Source organism: Arachis hypogaea, chromosome 6 (genome assembly GCF_003086295.3).
Source record: "Arachis hypogaea cultivar Tifrunner chromosome 6, arahy.Tifrunner.gnm2.J5K5, whole genome shotgun sequence".
Taxonomy (NCBI): domain Eukaryota; kingdom Viridiplantae; phylum Streptophyta; class Magnoliopsida; order Fabales; family Fabaceae; genus Arachis; species Arachis hypogaea.
In genome coordinates, this window is record NC_092041.1 from 112,380,942 (window position 1) to 112,402,488 (window position 21,547).

Sequence of the window (21,547 nt, forward strand, 5' to 3'; positions counted from 1 at the left end):
CCACTTCCTATTATTTTTGAAGTGACCGGTCAGTCCATAGAAAATGAATTAGGAAGTCTTCATTGTGCTGAACCACGATATCTGCTTCATCTTTCCAAGCCAACGCTAATCCCCCTGCCGTGCCTCTGGGATTCACACAAAAGAACTTCTGAAAGCCCACCCTCTTACACTTCTCTTCCACCGTCGAGGCAATGTTTTTTGTCTCACATAAGAACATTACCTCGGGAGAATGGGATTTGCAAATCCCTTGCATGCTGTGAACTGTCAGGGGATTCTCCATACCCCGACAGTTCCACATCATCATCTTCATGGGTCTTCGGGCGCCTTTTGTTGGGTGGCACCCTCCCCATTGGTAGCAGCTTTTGATTCCTCCTGGCACACTTTCTTCTTACTTTCACTCCCCTTATTCTCCTGATTTCTTTGCTTCTTGCCCGTGACGTTTACTATTTACTTTCTTGCTAATTGTTTCAGCTTAGTCTTTTTCATACTTGGTTGTTCGCTTTGATTGCTACCTTCACAAAATTCCAAATTTTTCATCCCGTCCAAGCCTTCGACTGCTCCTCCGTCAATCATCTTTTTTTGGCAGTGATTCCTGGCACTACTATTTTCATTCGAGATTTCTAGCACGACTCCACTTTGGTTGGCTTTTTCCTTGTTTTGGTTTGAGCCATCTTTGATGTCATCCTCAACCTTTTTACCTCTGATCTCATCCATTGATAATTCTGCCATCTCCTTAAGTAGATTCACTAGGGTGGGTAGTTTCTCCTTTCTTTGACTCCTTTCATCAGCTGAGGAGGTATTAGAATTTGTATTTTCTTTTGAACCTTGCTTTCTCCTACCAACCTGTTTTGATTTTAGCCACTCCCCCCAACCTTCTTCTCCCACGTCTCCCCGTAAGGAATCGTCCAATTGTTTGCTGCAGTTCCTTGTTTCATGTCCTAAGTATCCGCAATAATTGCAAAAAATTTCAATATGTTCGTATTTGAGTGCAACCTCAATGGCTTTGTTAGTGGGGCCTACTATTTGTGTGAGACGCCGCAGCAGTTTTGTTATATCAAGATTGATCCTTGCTTTGATAATTCTATTTTCTCTGCCTCTAACTTGGAAAAGATCTACATCCAGTACTTCTCCCATTGCACTCCCAAGTTTTCTACCCAATTCTCTTATTTTGTAGTGTTCCGGCAACTCCCAAAATTGTATCCATATTGGCACATAAGTGAAATCAGCATCTGTTATTGGATTGTGCATCTTCCACCTTTTAAGATTTAGAATGAAGTTTTTGAATAACCATGGAGTCCCTCTCTCAATTCGTGTTACATCCATCTCTTCATCAAAGTAAAATTGAAAGAGATTACCTCCATGATCCGTCACTCTAAATCCTTTAGGATGTCTCCAGATTGCTTGTAGTGCCACTTCCATTGTGCCTCTGGAAAACAGCCGGTCTGCAAGTAATCTCCCCATTAAACTCTTCTCACACCTACTTATCCCATCTTGGATGTCTTCTCCTCCTACTGTTATGATCTCTTCTTCCTCCAGGAACTTCCGTTGTCGTTCTCCATTTGGGGCAGCATTGGCTGCCATGCTGCGTTAACCTCTTCTGTCACTGTCACAAAGTTGTCGTGGATACATTGACTTTGGAAAATAAGGATTGCTAGTGATAAACCCTAGTAGAAAAAATCCTGAGGCACACGAGAAAATCCTGAGGCACTAATGTTATTTCATACTCTTTCTAATTTGAAAGAATGACATAATAATTAGTTATATATTTATGTGTATTATTTTGATTAAATAGATTCAAAAAAAGAAAAAGATAAATAGGTTATTGACCTTTTAATTTGCGGACATTTAAGTCTTTGAAAATTTAAAAATACGTTTAAATTTCTCACCTTTTTAAAATTTGGACATATCACTTGGAGAGAATTTTTAAAATCGGACAAATTAAACTTAAAAATCGATCTGTCTAGATTTTGAATAGGTTAAGAACTTAAATATATTTTTAAATTTTCAAAAATTTAGATGTTTGTAGACTAAAAAATCAAAAATCGATTTGTCTTTTTCTCGTTCAAAAATATTAGTTATTTTAATCCTTTAAAAGAAATGTGTGTATATTATTTGAGAATGTATTTTTTATTTTTTAAATAATTCTTTTTTTTTTTTCAACACCATCATGACATCATGGCCTCCATACGGTACCACACAAACACAAGAATACAAGATTAATTAAGGCCGTATATAAAGTCGGTAGCGACCGCCCGGAAGCATGCAGTTAGCACCGAAGCCACCTTTATATTGTGACTTATAATGATGATGCCTCCTCTTATCAATATCCTTTCTATTTCTTAGTTTTCACACACTTGCATGAGAGGGTTAAAACGGGTTACATGCATGCATGGTTCTTCAATTCTAACCTTTCTTATTTGCAAACTGACGAGTAATTACTTTATTAGCACTTATTTATCAATTGATTTGGAACTGCCGAAATCACAACATTATCAATAAGCTTGTCAGAACCCAGAAGTTCTGGTCCTTCATTATTTTTGGCCAAGCATGTATGCATGCATGACAAATGCTTTTAGAAAGGACATGAATCTTTTTTCTCTTGGATTATTCTTCGGTCAAGATATATCCACCAGCACTCTTTAATTGTTTTTTCCTAAAAACTAGTTATATATTTTGCTAATTTCAGTTATGATTTTATTTTTTAACGTGAAAATTAATAATTTAGTTATACTGAAACTAATTGTTAAATAACGAGTGGTGCAAAATGCTAAATGCTAAATGCTAAATGCTAATAATAAATACATATCCTAATGATTAGAACGAAAGACAGTTTAAATTATCAATAATAAATTAGAAGAAACTAAATATGGAGCTAAGATTATAAAATTTTGTTTAAAATTAAAAACTAGAGTGTAAAAACTAATATTTAAAAAATGAAAAAAAAATTGCAAATCAAGTGAGATTCTAGGATTTGCACCAAAATCGACCAAATTAAAAATGGAATCAGGCGAAGCGGCCTAGCTTGATTGGAAAATTTTAAAGCTTAGACAAATGTTAAAACTTTTTAATCTTAAGATGTAAGGACCTGTTAGGCTTGCGAAGCTTATCAAACCGGTCTAGAATTGTTTAAAAATAGCATGCATATATATTTTTACTAAGTTTTGTATAATAAGTTAATAACTTTTAAAGAGAAGTTCTCATTAAATTGTTCATCTCAAAAATTTAAATTAATAACAGAAGATAAAATTAATCTTAAATAAGACTTTATTTTAATTTTTTTGAACATTTTTTTTTATATATTTGTCTCATACCTAAACAATTACGAATGAGACATTACCTGATACATTAGTATTATTATTATTTTTTTTTACCAAAGATAGGAAACTCGAATCCGCAATCTTATGGGGAGACTATGCCATTTGAGCTATTACTCATTGGCTACATTAGTATTAATTTGTTGTCAACTAATTTAGGAGTTGAATTGAATAAATATACAAATAGAATTATTCTCCACATATAAGCATTTTTTCCATACAAGTCATACAAGTCATTTATATTCACGCATTTTCACGTTTTTTTCGTGTCTCTTCTTCTACTTCTTTATAATTTTTTTCTCTCGTTATTGTCGTTATCAACACCACGTCTTCCTCCTCCTCCTCCTCCTCCTCTTCCTCCTTCTTTTTTTATTGAAATTTCTTCTCCTCTTTTTTTCCTCTTTCTTCTCCTCTTTTCTTTTCTCTTTCTCCTCCATCATCAGTTACCTCGTTGTTGAAGATAATAAATAATTCAGGTTCAGATTGTCAATTGAACCAGAATAAAATTGATTATTGTTTTAAATCCAATCAAGTGGCTGAGGTGTGGCTCAATTCAGAAGAAGAAATATAGCATTAGAGGAAACATTTTTCTGTATTTGCAGCAAATTTGGGTGTAACACGAAGATATTTGGGTGTATTTTAAGAATTTTTTGGTGTATTTTTATTCTGATAAAGTTCTGCATAATTTTAAACTCTTCCTCTTCCTCCTCCTCATCTTCTACTACTTCTTTTTTTCTTATTCATCTATCTTTTCCTTTTTGTTTTACCTTCTCAAGTTTCTTCTTGTTTTACTCTCTTAACAAGAATAAAAATAAAAAATCAAACAAAAAAGAAGAAGAAACACATAATGTTGCAAAATTACTTGAAAGATGATGAACTTACATTAATTTAACTAAAAGAAAGAAAAAAATAAGAAAAAAAAGAAGACAAAAAATGCAGCATTAGAGAAAATATTTTTCTATATTTACAACAAATTTGGGTGTAACAGATATTTGGGTGTAACACAAAGATATTTGGGTATATTTTTATTCTGATAAATTTTGCATAATTCAAAACTCTTCCTCTTCCTCCTCCTCGTCTTCTACTGGTTCTTTTTTTTTTTCTTTTCATCATCATCACCATCTTCTTCTTTTTTTTATTTATCTTTTTCTTTTTGTTTTACCTTCTCAAGTTTCTTCTTGTTTTATTCTCTTAACAAGAATAAAAGTAAAAAAATCAAACAATGAAGAAGAAGAAACACATAATGCTGCAAAATTACTTGGAAGAGGATGAACTTACATTTCATTAACTAAAAGAAAGAAAGAAATAAGAAAAAAAAAAAGAAGAAGAAAAAAATGCAGAATTAGAGAAAAATATTTTTCTGTATTTGCAGCAAATTTGGGTGTAACACGAATATATTTAGGTGTAATTTTAAGAATTTTTGGGTGTATTTTTATTCTGATAAGTTTTGCATAATTCAAAACTCTTTCTTTTTCTTCTCCTCATTTTCTATTGCTTCTTCTTCCTCGTCTTCTTATTTCGTTTTCTTATAATTTTTCTTAGAAGAAAAAAATCAAACAAAAAAAATACATAATGTTACAAAATCAATAGAAAGAGGAGGAGGAAAAAAATGCAGCAAAAATAACAATAATAAAAAAATAACGATGAAGATGAGACACGTGAATAAAGAGGAGGAGAAACGCAAAGAAGAAGGAGAAGAAGAAGGAAGAGAAGGAGGAGTGCAAAGAAGAAGAAGCGTCTTCCATAATAGTGAGTGAGAGCGCGCTTTGGAAACGGTTGAGTGACGCGCGTGTTATCACGCTCTAGTGGATAAATATAATTTTTGTTAGACTTGACCCAATTTGTAAGACTTATAACTAAAAAAATTTATATGTACAGCATAACTCATAAAAATAAATAGAGACTAACTTGTATTTTTATAATGGTTAAGAACACAATGTGAGATAAATAATTAACGACCGAACAAATTTTTACTCAAATTTTTATTTACTAATATAGTCGTTAACAAGTTTAGGGTCAAAGTAGTAGACTTTCTAATGGTCCAACCTTGCGAAACTTTATGTCTAATATGTAATAACTACAATACAAGATTGATATATTAACAATCAGTAAATTGTTAAAATTGTCTTTCAAAAATTATTCGTTTCTTAAATTGGTTTTAAAAAGATATTTTTAATCAATTTTTTTAATTTTAAATTAGTTATATTTATTTTTTTTATCACTTCTATTATTGATAATATTAAAATATATTGATGTACTACATTAAGTATTAATTAGTAACATAATAAATATATACATTTAAATCAAATTAATTTCAAATTAAAAAAATTTTTAAGGCATTAAAATTTTTTAATTTAAAAATAATTTAATTTAATTTTATAAATTTATTATATTAGTAATTAATTAAGACAGTTAAATATTTGTTAAGTGTATACTATAATGACATTTAATATACTATATTAATAAATTTTAACATCATAAATAATAAAAATGACAAAAAAATTAATATGACTAACTTAAACTTTTAAAAAATAAATTTAATTTAAAAAAATTTAAAAAATAGGTGATATTTTAGGACAATTTTGACTATTCATTCCGATAACATCAAGCAAGGAGTGACTTCTTTCTATTGCTACCAATCCTTCCAATTTTCCCTTAACAGAAAACGAAAAATAAATAAATAAATATATAAAAATAAAAAATATTCAGTGAAACTTTGTGAGCACGCATATTAACTAGAGTGTCTCCGGGAAAAAAAAATGTTGGTTGAGCAGAGTATAAATTAGTATGCCAAAGAACAAAACCAATGCGTGGACTCAACGGTCTCTTACTCCTTGAAAAACCGAAACCGTTTTCTCTCTCTGCAATGTAGGTCACCGAACAATGGCAAACTGTCACCGGAACAACGTCGGATCCCTCGTTCTCGGCCACCACCCTACAAAGTCCTCCGCCGCTACCGTTAGTGGCAACGTCCGCCTGTGGAACTCCCTCTCCGCCGCCTCCTTCCGCCGCATTATCTTCGACGCCCTCAGCTGCGGTGGCGCCGCTTACCGCCGGAATAATCACACCGACTCAGCCTCCTCCACCGACGGATCCGATTCCGACTTCGAATGCCCGAAACCTAACCCTAACACGAAGCGCAATGTGAGGTCCGAGAAGCTCTCGGATCTCCTGAGCATGGCGGATTCGGAGGTGGACGCGGAAACCGAGACGAAGAAGAAGGAGGAGGCTCTTGACGACCTGAAGCGCCTCGTGTCGGAGCTTCAGGCGGAGGATTCGCCTCCGGTAAAGCGAGTAGCTGCAGCTTCCGCCGTGAGGAGGCTGGCGAGGGAGGACGCTGAGGTTAGAGTGACATTCGCAATGCTCGGAGCGATTCCGCCGCTTGCAGCCATGCTCGATTCAGAAGACCTCGATTCTCAGGTAGCTTCGCTCTACGCGTTGCTTAACCTTGGAATCGGAAACGATGCGTGAGCTGCTTCTTCTTCTTCTTCTTCTTTTAATTGTTTGAATTTATTTTTCTTTTTCTGTGTATCACTGTATTGATTGAGTTGTTATGTGTCATTTTCAATGTTAACGTTCTCTCTCTCTCTTTTCTTTTTTGTTGATCAGACATGTTGTGTTGTTCAACGCGATTAACCTATTTTAATTTCGTTATTCTCATCTTTCTTTCATTATTCAGTTTTCTTTCTGCGGTCATTTGCGCGCATTGATTGATTCTTCTTCTTTGGCTAGATAACTGTTCTTGAAATGAGAATCCTATGCCTTTTTGTTTGTTGTGTGTGGTTCTATTAATGCATTCAAACTGAGAAGGGAAGGGAAAATCGTAGCTTTGTGTTTTTTTCTGTTGTTTTATTTTCCAATTACACTTTGCAAGAGCACCTTTTTCTCCCTTCATGTTAGCATGCTTAATCATAAAATCTGATCATTTCCCCCTTTTCTTATTATATGGCCATTTTTTTCTGTCTTTTTTGCGCATTCATTCATTTAATTTGTGGTGATTAGCTAGTTGGACTGACGAGCCTGTGATTTTTTAATTTTTTATACAATTTTCGTGATTCTCTGCTGTTCTGTTTTTACATTCCACTTTTGCATATACTAATTTTCATGAAAAATTTCGTGGTTAATTTCCAAATTCTGTGATTTATTTAATAAAAAATTTATTTTATTTTTCTTTGCAGAAATAAAGCTGCTATTGTGAAAGTTGGGTCTGTACACAAGATGTTGAAGCTAATTGAATCTCCAGATTCTGTGGAAACATCAGTTTCAGAAGCAATAGTTGCAAACTTTCTCGGATTGAGTGCTTTGGATTCGAACAAACCAATAATTGGATCCTCTGCAGCAGTACCATTCCTAGTTAGAACCCTCCAGAATTTAGATAATAAAACAAGCTCCCAAGCCAAACAAGATGCTCTCAGAGCAATGTACAATCTTTCAATCTTCCCAGGCAATGTTTCATTCATTTTGGAAACCAACTTGGTCCCATTTCTGATAAACTCCGTAGGAGATATGGAAGTAACCAACCGAGCCCTCGCAATCCTAAGCAACTTGGTGTCAACAAGAGAAGGTAGGAAGGCCACTAGTGCCGTCCCGGATGCTTTCCCTATCCTTGTGGATGTGTTGAATTGGACCGACTCACCGGAATGCCAAGAAAAGGCATCTTATGTTTTGATGATAATGGCGCACAAGTCTTATGGCGATAGGCAGGCCATGATTGAGGCTGGGATTGCGTCGTCACTCCTTGAGTTGTCCCTTCTTGGCACCACATTGGCACAGAAAAGGGCCTCAAGGATATTGGAATGTTTGAGGGTAGACAAAGGGAAGCAGGTTTCAGGGAGCTTTGGAGGGAATTTAGGCGCAACGGTATCCGCCCCAATCTGTGGATCGTCATCGTCTTGTGCAAAGATGGACGGAGGGGGAAAGGATGGTTCGGACGAGGAGGAGGAGATGATGAGCGAGGAGAAGAAAGCAGTGAAGCAGTTAGTCCAGCAGAGTCTGCAAAACAATATGAGGAAGATTGCTAAAAGGGCCAATTTGCCTCAAGATACTGTTCCTTCAGATCATTTTAAATCACTCACTGCAAGTTCAACATCGAAGAGCCTGCCATTTTGAAGAGTTAGTCTTCAATTCATAATTGTTTTGATCTTTCATTTTATATGTCTATAGCTCGTTATAAGCCTTTGTCAAAATCATATTAGATACTTGTTAAATTATTTTTAGTTTTAGTTTTTTCTCTGGTAGCATCCATTCTTTCTGGTTTGCTTCTGTCTGTTGGGTGTGTTTTAAAGGCAGATCCTGTTTCTATGACATGAGCATGAATACGAATCCATCCAACACAAAAACTCACTGTTTAAAATTGAGACCCTTTAAGCTATAGAAATGGACAATAACCTCTATGAGTTTTTCCCTTTGTCATTTGTAAAACACTGCAATGATAGTGGGGTTCCTGCCAATAAGGTATGCATGAAAAATTGAACAAATCTTAGGGCTTTTTCAGTCAAACTATTGATGTTAGTGTCCCTACATTCTAGGAGTCACTTTCATACCATAGTACAGTCTTGTCTCCTTAATGACCCTACTATATGTTTTGTTATATTTAATCTAATTGGAGCCAATTAGGAAAAGGTTATAGGTCATTATCATCACTATATATAAACAGAGACTGTTCAATGCAGTTTCTCTATTAGAGAATCTTTCCCCCTGTTGGTTTGTCAATTCCTTGTGGTTTTGTGCTTTGGGAATCTTGGATAATGAGTGGATTGTAGTTTATTATGCTTAATTGCTTATGCATTTTCAATCAGATTAATAAGCCATTAAGTTAAAACCCTTGATATTTATGAGTAATGATATATATCTTCTTAAATATTAAAAAAGTTAAACTAATATGTATTCTTAAAACACATAATAAAAGATTTTGTTTTTTTTTTCTTTCAATAAATGTAAAATAAATTCATTGAAAATTTAATTTTTTTTTTTGTATTTCTAGTAAAAGAATGTTCATTTTGTAATTTTAACATATACTCTTAGCACATAAGATAGCAAAATTCAATATTAAATATATAAATGTGTTGAAATCTTGGAAAAAAGAGTAATGATATAGCCATCTAGTAATTATTCAAATAGTTTAATGCCATATGAATAAGTTTACTGAAGTGTAGTATATAATATATATTTCTTTTTCAACTATTCGCAGATCCATATGTGATGGAAGAGAGGGTTACAACTTAGATCTGGTTTGAGTGCATGGCTGAGCTGTTGTTGCAAATAAGTATGTATGGCATTTTGTCCCCACTATGTAAATGTTAGGTGATGGTCCTTGTGGGGTTCTCATTTTGTAATGCTATCTTCTAATATTTGGTTTTAATTTTGTTGACTTTTTGGTGTAAATATTCTTATGTTAATCTAGTTATTGGTTTCATAAAATTAATTAATTAGGCCACTCTTCCCATCATGTGCTACACTACACTGCCTCTTGAGGGTTGATTTTCTTTAATTTTTCCGGTATTGCGGTTTCAAAGGGTTGTCTTTTATATTACTATATTAGCAATATTTCCATGTTTTTAAAGCATATTTAAAACATTTTTTTAGCATGCACAATATAACACTTTTTTTCCCCATATTTGTCTCAAACAGTTCAAAAATGATTTAATGTTATTCCATTTTAACTCAATTGAAAATTACTAATAAAGATATTGCCATAAATATTGTATGCGACGAATTCTTAGAATATTTTTAACTTTTTACCATGAATAAATATAAAAAATAGTTAAAAATAATGAATTTAAAATAGAAAAATAAAAAATTAATTCATGACAGATTTAGCATATTATGATCATGTTTTCCATTCCACGTCATTATCAAATTCTTATATCTTTCTATAAGATCCTTTTTTTCCCTACTAATTTGAAGAAAAAAAATTAGTTTAAAAAAAGATACATACATATTCATTAGTACCTTGATAGAATTAAAAGTGAGAATAATATTTAGTCTTTTTAAAAACGTTTGAAATACAAATAGAATTAAAAAATATTAACAAGATTGATATTTATTAAAATATTTGAGAAAAAATATTATTTATATTTCTTTTTAAAAAATACCATCTCTGTCCAATAGCATTTATACGAGATATTTTTTATATGAAAATATATAGGTGTCTTTAATCTAATCAATTGTTTAAGAATGGCTTCTAAGTATTTTTAAATTGATAAATTAACTTTAGCAGTTTCTTAACCACACACATCTTAAAAGTAATACTGATACTTTATAATTTTACAGGGTGCCATAGTAATTTCATAAACATATAATGTATATAAATTCTGGAAAAGCAGGCGTCAATTAGTGGTTGGCACTATAGTGAATTTCCTGATTCGGTGGCAACAAATTTGAGAATTTGCGTTGAAACTTTAGAGAAAATGATGTGAAGACTAGTTCGTACAAAAAAGATGTTGTACGTGTGTTTTTATAATAATTAATTGCATATCCTTTTCTTAACAAAGGGTTATTCCAAACAATCATAATGAGTATATAAATAGTAATTAATTACACAAAGTTTTCAACCTAAATTATCTTGAAGTAAACCACTAATTGCCTTTGCAATTAAATTAACATGATGTCACCCATTTCAAGCTTCATGCCAAAGCCAATAAATTAGACAAAGGCAATTTTTCTTTGTCAAACTGCACTATAGTCTATATATAACTTCATTCACATGCTGCTAAATGAAAAAATTGCATTATAAAGCAATGTTGTTGGGGAAGAAAAATGAAATGAAAGTTTTAAATAATTCAGTGCTTGTGTATGATGATGCTATACATACATCATACATGTCATATTTAGGGTAATCTGAATATGTGGGGACTTTGATAAATGAGAAATGATCTTATGAAAATCTACACATAAATGTGTGCATCATAAATTGCATAGTACCATGACATTAGCAGCGTATCCCCACGAAAATTATTGTGAAGATGGGGCCACCAGTGTCTAAGAAAATTTTCTGAAATAAACAAAAGATATAGGTTAAAATTATAACAATTAAAATTTTTTTATTAAAAATACAAAAAAATTTAATTTTTTTTACTAATAATAAATTTATTATATATTTTTACGACATATATTAGCTAAATTTATAAATAAATAAATAAATAAATTGAGTTTGATTCTCTCTTTAGGTTTATGTATTATCTTTGCAGAGCCTGTCCCAATCACTACTATAAATTGACCTAAGTCAATGATTTGTGGCACTATTATAATTTATTGTAAAAGTGTTGAACTATATGATTAGTTTTAATTTTTCCCTTAATTTCCCTTTCTCAAACTTCAAAGTAAAATGTTAGTAGTATATGATATCTGTGGTCAGTGGTCTCAATAGACACAAATGATTACACTTTCTCTTTTATTCTTTTGGTAAAGTGTGGGGATTTCATTAAAATCACATCATTGCTCTTTGCACATGCAATTGTTATAAAATAAAAAGCATCAACAAAATGAAGCAAACAAAGAGGAAATCAAGGTAAAGACAATTGTTGGACAACTAATTAAATGTTTCTTGTGTCCAGTTAAAAATAAAAGTAAAAAAGTAAAAACCTGCAAAGGCAAAATATATAATGGGCACGCCTTTAATAGAAAAGGTTACATAATTGTTATATATGGTACCACATTCCATAATTAATAATGTTTTCTTTGCAGATTTTAGAGGCCCTACATCAAAAGGGTATGTGGGATAACTTTGTTAATTCATATATAGTATAGAAAAATTTTCAAGTGTACTGTCATACCGGTGTTTCAGTTATTTTTAACCGTTGATCTTAATTATAAAAAATATATATAATATATATAATTAAGATCAACGATTAAAAATCACTAATACACCGGTATAACGGTATACTTAAAAATCTTCCTATAGTATAGTATAGTATAGTATATAATGACCCTAAAACAATTGATGTTACTGATATACCCTTGAATCATAATGTTACATTTTGCACAAACAAAAATGGTATTAAAGATTGGATCTATTCCTCATTTTGATATCAAATAATAATTGTACACATTCAAAATTTTGTATTTTCACAAATAATTATTTGGATAAACTCTCAAAAATACACCCGAATAATTTATTCGAATTTTATTATCGATAAAAAATTAATTTTTATGTTTTTTTTTAAATATTATTAGTTGTTGACAAAAAAATCACAAAAAATATATACTTAGCGAAAAATTACTAAATTTTAAGAATAAAAATATCTCATTTTTCTAATCATACTTGCAAAAATGTATCAAAAATTTAATTTTTAGAATATTTTTTAAGAATATATATTTAATGTTGAGTATTTTTGTCATATTTTTAAATTATTTGACAATATTTTTGTCGATAATAAAATTTGAGTACTTTTTTGTCAATAACAATTATTCGAGTGTATTTTTAGTAGTTTTTCCTAATTGTTTATTTAAAAATGTTGAGGATATTATTAATACTTCTTACTCCATGACTCATTTCTACATTAACAAATTTGTATACCATTCAACATATGGGATATATAGTTATTAACTATCATTTCATATACATTCTCTTACATCTAGTTAGACACTATTTTGATATTAATAGCTTTAATAATTAATATGTGTTATTTTATTAATTAATTAAAAGAAATTAAAATGTATAAACAGTGTTACTGTTTTGTGAACATTTAATATCTAGTATATATAGAGTTAGAAGGGACTGAGGGAGTAGTTGAAAGTTACATGAGTTGTCGTTGTAGGAGTAGTTTGATGTGCTTGTCCTTCTAAGAACAACACAACGAAATACATGTGGTAAAACAAAAAAGTTGAGGCCAAAATCTGACCAAAATTTTCGAAAGTGGACCATTATTATCATGCATAGATGATACATGAATCTATACTATACATATACAACACATTAAATGATCCGTATTATTTGGTGTTTCGTAATAAATATACAAATCGGATAATTTCCATTTATTCACTAATTACTAAATATATATGTTTACTAGGAATAATGAGTTGTTAGTCGACAAATTTATAGCTAACCTATTTCTACTATTTTATATATATTAGGGAAAATAATTAGATTATTCTTTTATCATTAATTTTTAAGTTAATAGTTGGTTGGAAAGGTTTTTGTTGAAAAAAAAAAATCTTACTCTCACTTCTTTGAATATTATTTTTTTTCCTTTTTATAACACTATTTTTTGAGTTTATATATTGATTAATTATTATAATACATTTTGGAGCATGGGCATTTGCTAGGTTAGGGAATAGGGATATAATCCGCACTCTCAAGTTAAATTTTTGTCGTCATTTCAATTTTTAGATATTTCTATAAAAGCTCACATTTGCAGGTTTTTGTTGTCATTTTCAATCTTACATATTATGTTGTTCTAATTAGTATTTAATATACTAGCTTACAATTTAGCCTTTGATACTACTATTTATCTTAACAAATATATGAGAATTTGAACTCCTAGCTATCAATAATAATGAGGGTTTTTTACTTAAATAAATTAAATGCATTTCAAAATTATCCAATTTTCCTGAATCAGATTCTGCAACGTGATTATCCTTTTTGTATTATTATATAAATCGTCCCAGGGTGCAAAGGATTATATAAGACGTAAATTATCTTACCCTAGGACGATTAATGAATGAATTTGTGATGCAAAATAAGAGTAAATCGTGGCAGGACTTCTTGGGTTAGTAGTTGAGCATAAATCGTCCCAGGGTAGTAGGTTTTACGAGTTAATGGGCTAAACCAAACTGGGCTGCCACGATTTATGTGTTTTTTCGGACCCTCAGGACCCTGGGATGATTTATGTGTTACTCTGTAACACTCAAAGGGCTGGGACGATTTATGGCCAAGTAATAACCCTAAGGACTCAAGCACGATTTATGCAGCCAGAAACTCTATAAATAAACGAGTTTCAAACAGACAAGCCACACAAAACATATGTTGAGGTTGTGAGAGATGGCAGAGAGTATTTTCTTGTTAGTGCATCACCGGGGAAAAATAGATGAAAACACAAGTGAGGGTGTAACTTTTTCTAGCAAAAAGCAGATAGGTGTGTTTATTACTCCGTCGACGACGTTGATGGATCTGCACAGTAGTATATTAGAGAAGGCTGGAAATTGTGGCAAGAAGCGCGTGAAGCAATTATTTTTTCGTATTCCGATATCGTTGAAGCCAGGTTATGTTAAGTTTGGGAAGTACGCGATGTTGGGTGATGACGACATGCGAGTTATATTTCATAGTCAATCAAGATTTCCCGACTTAGGCGCGCTGGAGTTGTTTGTCAGAATGGTTGACGTGGAGGGCAGTAGCGGGGGGACTGCTCCGAATCTGCCCACTGGCATCATAGAAGGAACTTCCACCGCCGTTCCAACAAGGCAACCGGCGACTCCACTTGTTTTGTTCCCATCTTTTGCTGCTGATTTGCCTGTCTCGGGTGATGACTTGGGTGATGGGCGTAGCTTCGGCCAGCTTGCAGCTGCGATGGGAGCTGATCCTGTAGTGGACGGTGCACCCGCACTCATGGAGGTAAGAGAGAGAGATCCGTTTGTGGAGGCTATAGGTGATGATGGGTCAGATTCAGAGCCACCAATTATTGGTGACGAGAGCGACGCTGACGAGGACACCGCAGTTGCCGTGGGAGCTCAAACCCATGGTAGCAGTGGAACGCAGCAGTACCCTCGACACTTTACCACATTGAACCTTGAAGCAATGAACCCGGCCGCAAACTTAGATCAGCATCACCCGGTGATTCACGGAGAAAGGCCTAGCGTGATTGGCATGGACGAGTTTGAGGTTGGGCAAAGGTTTGAAACAAAAGAGGAAGCTGTACTGACAATAAAGAGTTATAATATTCGGCGGGGAGTCGAGTATAAAGTGTTTGAGTCCGACCAGTTGAAGTATCATGGGAAGTGTGTCAAGTTCGGGAATGGTTGTAATTGGCTGATCCGTGTCACTATGAGACAGAGAAAAGGCTACTGGGAAGTTAGAAAGTACAATGGACCACACACGTATCTAGCAACGGAGATATCAATGGATTACAGGCAGCTCGATTACCATGTCATATGTGCCTCGATTTTATCATTGGTGATGGCTGATGCATCGGTGTCGGTTAAGGTGTTACAGAATGCGGTGTCATCGAAGTTTGGGTTCAAGCCAAGCTACAGGAAGGTTTGGATGGACAAGCAGAAGGCAATTGCGCAGATATATGGAGATTGGGGGGAGTCTTATAACCACATACCACGGTGGATCATGGGGGTTCAGTTGTATATGCCAGGTACGATTGCGCTTTTGCGTACTTCGCCAGTGAGGATAGGTAATACCGTTGATGCGTCAACGGTTTTCTTTCATCGACTATTTTGGACGTTTCCTCCATGCATTGAGGCATTTAAGTATTGCAAGCCACTTATATCCATTGATGGGACCCATTTGTATGGGAAGTATGGCGGCACTCTGCTAATGGCTATTGCCCAAGATGGAAACTCGAACATTCTTCCAGTGGCTTTCGGGTTAGTTGAAGGCGAAAACACGGATTCATGGAAGTTTTTCCTCACTAATCTCCGCCAGCATGCCACCCCTCAGCCCGGCATTTTAGTCATCTCTGATCGGCACAATGCCATCAAGGCTGCCTTGCTGGCAGAGGACGGTGGATGGCTCCCACCGTCGGCATACCGGGCATTTTGTGTGCGACACATCGCGTCTAACTTCGCACTGTCATACAAGTCTAAGGAAGCCCGGAGGATTCTAGTGAATGCCGCATACGCAAAGACTGAGGAGGATCACCGGTATTACATGGATATTTTGAGGAAGGAAGATCCTGCGATGGTTGAATGGTGCGACAGGATTGGGTTGGAGTTGTGGAGCCAATATCGGGATGGTGGTCGTCGATATGGTCATATGACGACTAACATCTCTGAGTGTATCAATGCCGTGTTTAAAGGCACACGCAACCTCCCGGTGGGTTCATTAGTTAAGTCAACATATGGGCGGTTGGCCGAACTCTTTGTGAGGAAAGGAAAGGAGGCCGAGTCTCAAGTCGAAGCAAATCAAGAATTCTGTCAGACCCTTGTGAAGGCGATCGAGAGGAATCTACAAGCCTCAAGGAATATGCGGGTGGATCTATATGACAGGGGAAACTCCGAGTTTGTCGTTGAGGAACTTGCGCCGACCACGGGTAGGATTGCAATGAGTGTGTGTCGGGTGTCTCTATCCGCCCGCACATGCGACTGTGGGAACTTTCAAGCACTCCACTATCCGTGTCGTCATGTGCTTGCCGCATGTTCATTTTGCAGACTGGATTGGAGGACATACGTTGATGATGTATACCGCATGAAGACCGTGTTCAATGTTTACAAGATGGGTTTCTCTCCGCCTATCCACGATGATCTCTTACCCGTGTATGAGGGACCTCGTGTCATCCCCGATCCTGGCATGATGCGGGCTGCAGTTGGAAGACCTCGGAGCACTAGGATAAGGAATAGTATGGATGAGGCGGATCCGGATAGACCCAAGAGATGCGGACTGTGCAGGACCCCTGGTCATACCAGAAGAAACTGTCCACAGCGCCCGGGGGCTTCTGGATCGCACGAAGGTAGCAATGCGTAGGCACCGTTGGCTTAGGAATGTTTACTATACGTCATGCCTCTTTATAGTTTGTCGTCTATTTTTTAAGTTTACATTCGTGGTAAACCTTTGTTAACGTGATCTATATGTATTTCAATTCGGTTGTTTTTAATTTTCGTTGACTTTGCTTTTTGTTTGGACTTATACTTATTTTCTATTACCTCATGCTAGTGACACGCGAACTTTATATATACGAATTGAAGGAACACAAACATATACCGAATGGAAAGATACAAAACCATAAAGTAGCATAAACTTGTACCAAGCACAAACATGTCCCCAAACGTAAAGATAAAAAACAATGAACAAGCATCAACCTAGACGAAATAAAAATAACAACTCTAAAAACAACAACAGTCCAATAACTAACACATGTGTGAACCAGTGCCACACTTTGCCGGCTTGATCACGCGCTTCCTCCGTTGTGTGACTGGGACAAACGCATCCGGGGGCTTGCTATCAGCGGCATCTGCAGGCTCCGGCTCAACAGGCGGTGGGTGTTGTCTCAGACCCCCAATGGCGGATGCCGGAGTGCCTCCCAAGGCAAATTCGCCTCCGTGATAACCAGTCGGCACCTCATTCAAGTCGACGTTGAGGTCCACCGCAACACCATCAAACTGTGGCCTGTAATCACCAGTTGGGCTCCCAAACTGGGCAAAATCTGCAAAGAACTTTGAACCAGCACCAAATACCTGCTCCATCTGGTTTGGGCTGCCGAAATCGGAGAACAGCGTGGCCGCATCAGCCTAGACACCCCCACTCCCACCCTCAGTAGTACAATGGAATAAAGTGCCCTCAACCCCTACAACACCTGCATCAACTTGATGCCCAGTAACATGCCCTCCGGAGGTACTACCACCTCCCCGTGCTGACCCACCTCCTCCTCCACTGTCTCCTCCCCCACTGCCACCACCCCAACCCCAAACAGCTCCGCTAGCACCCCCACCACCACCGCCACCCAACCCAGATCCACTCGCACCCCCTCCCCAACTAGAACCCCCACCACCTCCTCCTCCCCAACCATCTCGACCACCCCAACCCCAACCAGACCCGCCCCCACCATGCCCCCAACCCCCTCGACGACCCTGGTGGCCGGTCCCACCATCATCTCCCCCCTCATCGCCATCATCACCTCCACCCCCGCCACCATCATCGTGGTGCTCTGGATCATCATCTATCCCAATAGCATCCTCGTGTCTTGCCCCAACAGGCTGACTGTATCGAGTCCCCACACGCGCACGGGTCGCTCTCCGCCTATTGTCAGGCACATTTGGACCTTGCTGCCTAGCAGGTGCAGCAACATGACCCCGAACTGGAGCATCTACGGGAACTCCACCCGCCCGAGGATCCATCAGTAGACGGTCATGTGAAAGGAACCTACGTGCAACACGGAACCACCAGTCAAGATATTCAGCAGAGGGACGTGGATCTGGAACCAACTGAAAGGAAAGCACGCTCTGACGTCTGTCATCCCAATACTGATGCCATGTGGCGAACACGTCAGGAAACCACCTGGTGGGTCCTCTACCATCCTTCGATAACAAGAAGTCGATGTTGATGGCTGGCTCTGGGATGTGCTGAACTCCCCCGAGCTGAGATAAAACCCTATCAACTTGATGCCACTCTATTGACGCAAAGTAAATTAACGCAGTTGTCGACTTCCATAAAAGCGTGTGGTCAGGTCGGAGTATGTCAGGATGGACTACTTGGATCACCTCAAGACTGCTGTATGGCATCCAGATGAACTGCAACATGGAAATTAGTCAACATTACCAACCGAGTATATGAAAACAGAAGTACAGAAAATAGCATTATATACATTCAAACTTACATCATCGCCAGTCAGCCTATCTAATCTGTGTCGGGTAGCAATCACACGGGGACCCTTCTCATCCGACGAAGGAAGAAACCGACCCCACCTGTATCGTTACAAAGCATCCATAAGTGAGCTTATAAAATACGATACAAACATGTGCATGACAATGATTATACATCAAAATCATATACCTCGCAGCAAGCGGCCAGAGAATAGCATCAAACCCTCTAGGCCTGAATGCCGGGAAACGCCAAAATATCCAGGATTGTAGTAGTGACAGCGGTCCAGCGAGGTTCTTTACATTCCGATTCGCAACCCTACAGAGACATCTGTATAACCAAGACAAGGTGGCCGAAGCCCAGCTGTACTTGTCGAGTCCATCGAGGTCTGCAACATACGGGAGCCACCGTAAGTGTACCCTGGCACCAGACTTATCCGTGAACAGCGCGGTGGACAACAATATCATGATATAACCCCGTGCATAGATCTGTACCGTCTCCTCTGACGCATGACCGGGCAGAACTCTAAACTTGTTCTGGAACCAAGAAAAAGAAACTGTGAAGTCATCGATGCAGTCCTCCGGTGGGAGTTCACCAAATAGCTCTCCAAACCACACCCATGCAGGCTTGCCACCCTCCATCAATTGCTCGAAGTCACTGAGGCACCCACTCACTGCATGACCGTCAATTGGAAGGCCAAACTGGTATGCCACATCTTGTAGTGTTACGGTATACTCCCCAAATGGCATGTGGAAGGTATGTGTTTCGGGACGCCATCTCTCCACAAAAGCACTGATCAGTGGCTCATCAAGCTTGAACCAGTAATCATTCAACCGAGCAACATGTAATAGGTTCGCACGATCTAAGTACGGGAGTATACGATCATGCAGTATCATCTTCTGTTGCCGATGCACGCTCCTAACGCACCGTGTAGGCTGAAAATACGCAAGAATAACCACATCATTATTTCGGGTACTTATACACACACACATAGAAAATAACTTATGCCATGACAGATATCCAACTCACAGATGCCATCAAAATGGATATGTTCATAATAACATCTCATGTTCAAATCGACATTACCAATACAATGTAAGAACCATAAAAGTCACAACCGAACCGATCATTTCAACGGGTTAACGGTTTAACCGGAAATTCACCGGTTGAACAGATTGACCTCGTCCTATATATTTAAAAAATAAAACATATTAATAATTTTCAAAACTAAAATTTAAATACATATTTTCACTATTAATATCTCTACAACATTTTTAAAAAAAATTTGAAACTCAACCGGTTCGGTCGACCCGGTCTTACTAACTGATATCAGTTTAAACCATTTCATTCCGGGTATGACCACACCGAACCAGTTCGTTCCCTCATCCGGTCATATCATCAGACTGGCCCGGTTCAGGATCCCATTGGCCGGTTTAACCCTCGAACCGCTTCGTTCTGGTCCGGTTCGAACCTGTCCAGTTTGGTTCGGTCCGGTTCGAGCCGGTCCGAAGTCTATAGTAAAATCAGCAAATTCCATGGGATTCTACCGTCAGAACCATCACCCTATGATGAGTGAATTCCATGATCTTATAAGACCACTGATTTCTATCGTCTTATACTAAACCAAAAAACTAACTAAATCACTATACATGAAATCCGGCAAACGTCATAATAAAAAAAATATTCTAAGATGCATATTCACCCTATACAATATCATCCAACATACTATATCATCCAAAATTTAAAACCATTACAAAATTTATAAGATTACCTCTTGATCGATAAATCCGGCAACATGCGCAACGCCGTTCAGGCGGTACATATCTCCTTGGTTCGCGGCCATTACCACCGCCGGAGAGATCCCCCAACTCCTCCTGCCGACCACCTGCGGCCCGCTGCCACCACCCCCGGTGCCACTCAGACGCCTCTGCCCACCACCAGTTGCACCTCCGCCACCGGCTGGTCCCACACCCAAAAACACTTCTCCACCCAAACTCTCTCCGGTCAACAATGGTGGCTCCAAGACCTCCCTCAACCCTTTACGCCGCAGCAACAACAAAGATGACTCGTGCTTGAGTCCTTAGGGTTATTACTTGGCCATAAATCGTCCCAGCCCTTTGAGTGTTACAGAGTAACACATAAATCGTCCCAGGGTCCTGAGGGTCTGAAAAAACACATAAATCGTGGCAGCTCAGTTTGGTTTAGCCCATTAACTCGTAAAACCTACTACCCTGGGACGATTTATGCTCAACTACTAACCCAAGAAGCCCTGCCACGATTTACTCTTATTTTGCATCACAAATTCATTCATTAATCGTCCTAGGGTGAGATGATTTACGTTTTATATAATCCTTTGCACCCTGGGACGTTTTATATAATAATACAAAAAGGATAATCACATTGCAGAATCTGATTCAGGGGAATTGGATAATTTTGAAATGCATTTAATTTATTTAAGTAAAAAACCCTAATAATGAAAAATGGTAACCTTAATCATCAACTTGGAATAGTTGGCGCTTCTTTCTGTTAATTAGTCAAGTGACACTGGCTCTAGCTTTATCAGAAAAAGGAAAAGAAAAGGAAAAAAGAGAATACTCTCCTAGTTACTAGTTAGGGAGAATTATCTCTTTTAAAAGAGGAAATTATTATTTTTTACTACAAAAAATTAAGATGTTGGACAATTGTATTCATGAAAATATACATTATTCAATACTCATGAAAGATTGAGTAGTTTAATAAAATTACCTAATGCATAAACTATCTGTTTTGTATA

At 36.7% G+C, this 21,547-nt stretch overlaps 1 protein-coding gene across 1 annotated transcript; it reads left to right on the plus strand.

Annotated features, from left to right (window-relative positions):
- Positions 1-5,907: 5,907 nt before the first annotated feature.
- Positions 5,908-9,742, plus strand: LOC112755769 (U-box domain-containing protein 45). Its single transcript, XM_025804066.3, has 3 exons — positions 5,908-6,781; positions 7,493-8,426; positions 9,505-9,742. The coding sequence occupies exons 1-2, from the start codon at positions 6,198-6,200 to the stop codon at positions 8,421-8,423; spliced, it is 1,515 nt and encodes a 504-aa protein (XP_025659851.1). The 5' UTR covers positions 5,908-6,197; the 3' UTR covers positions 8,424-8,426; positions 9,505-9,742.
- Positions 9,743-21,547: the final 11,805 nt, after the last annotated feature.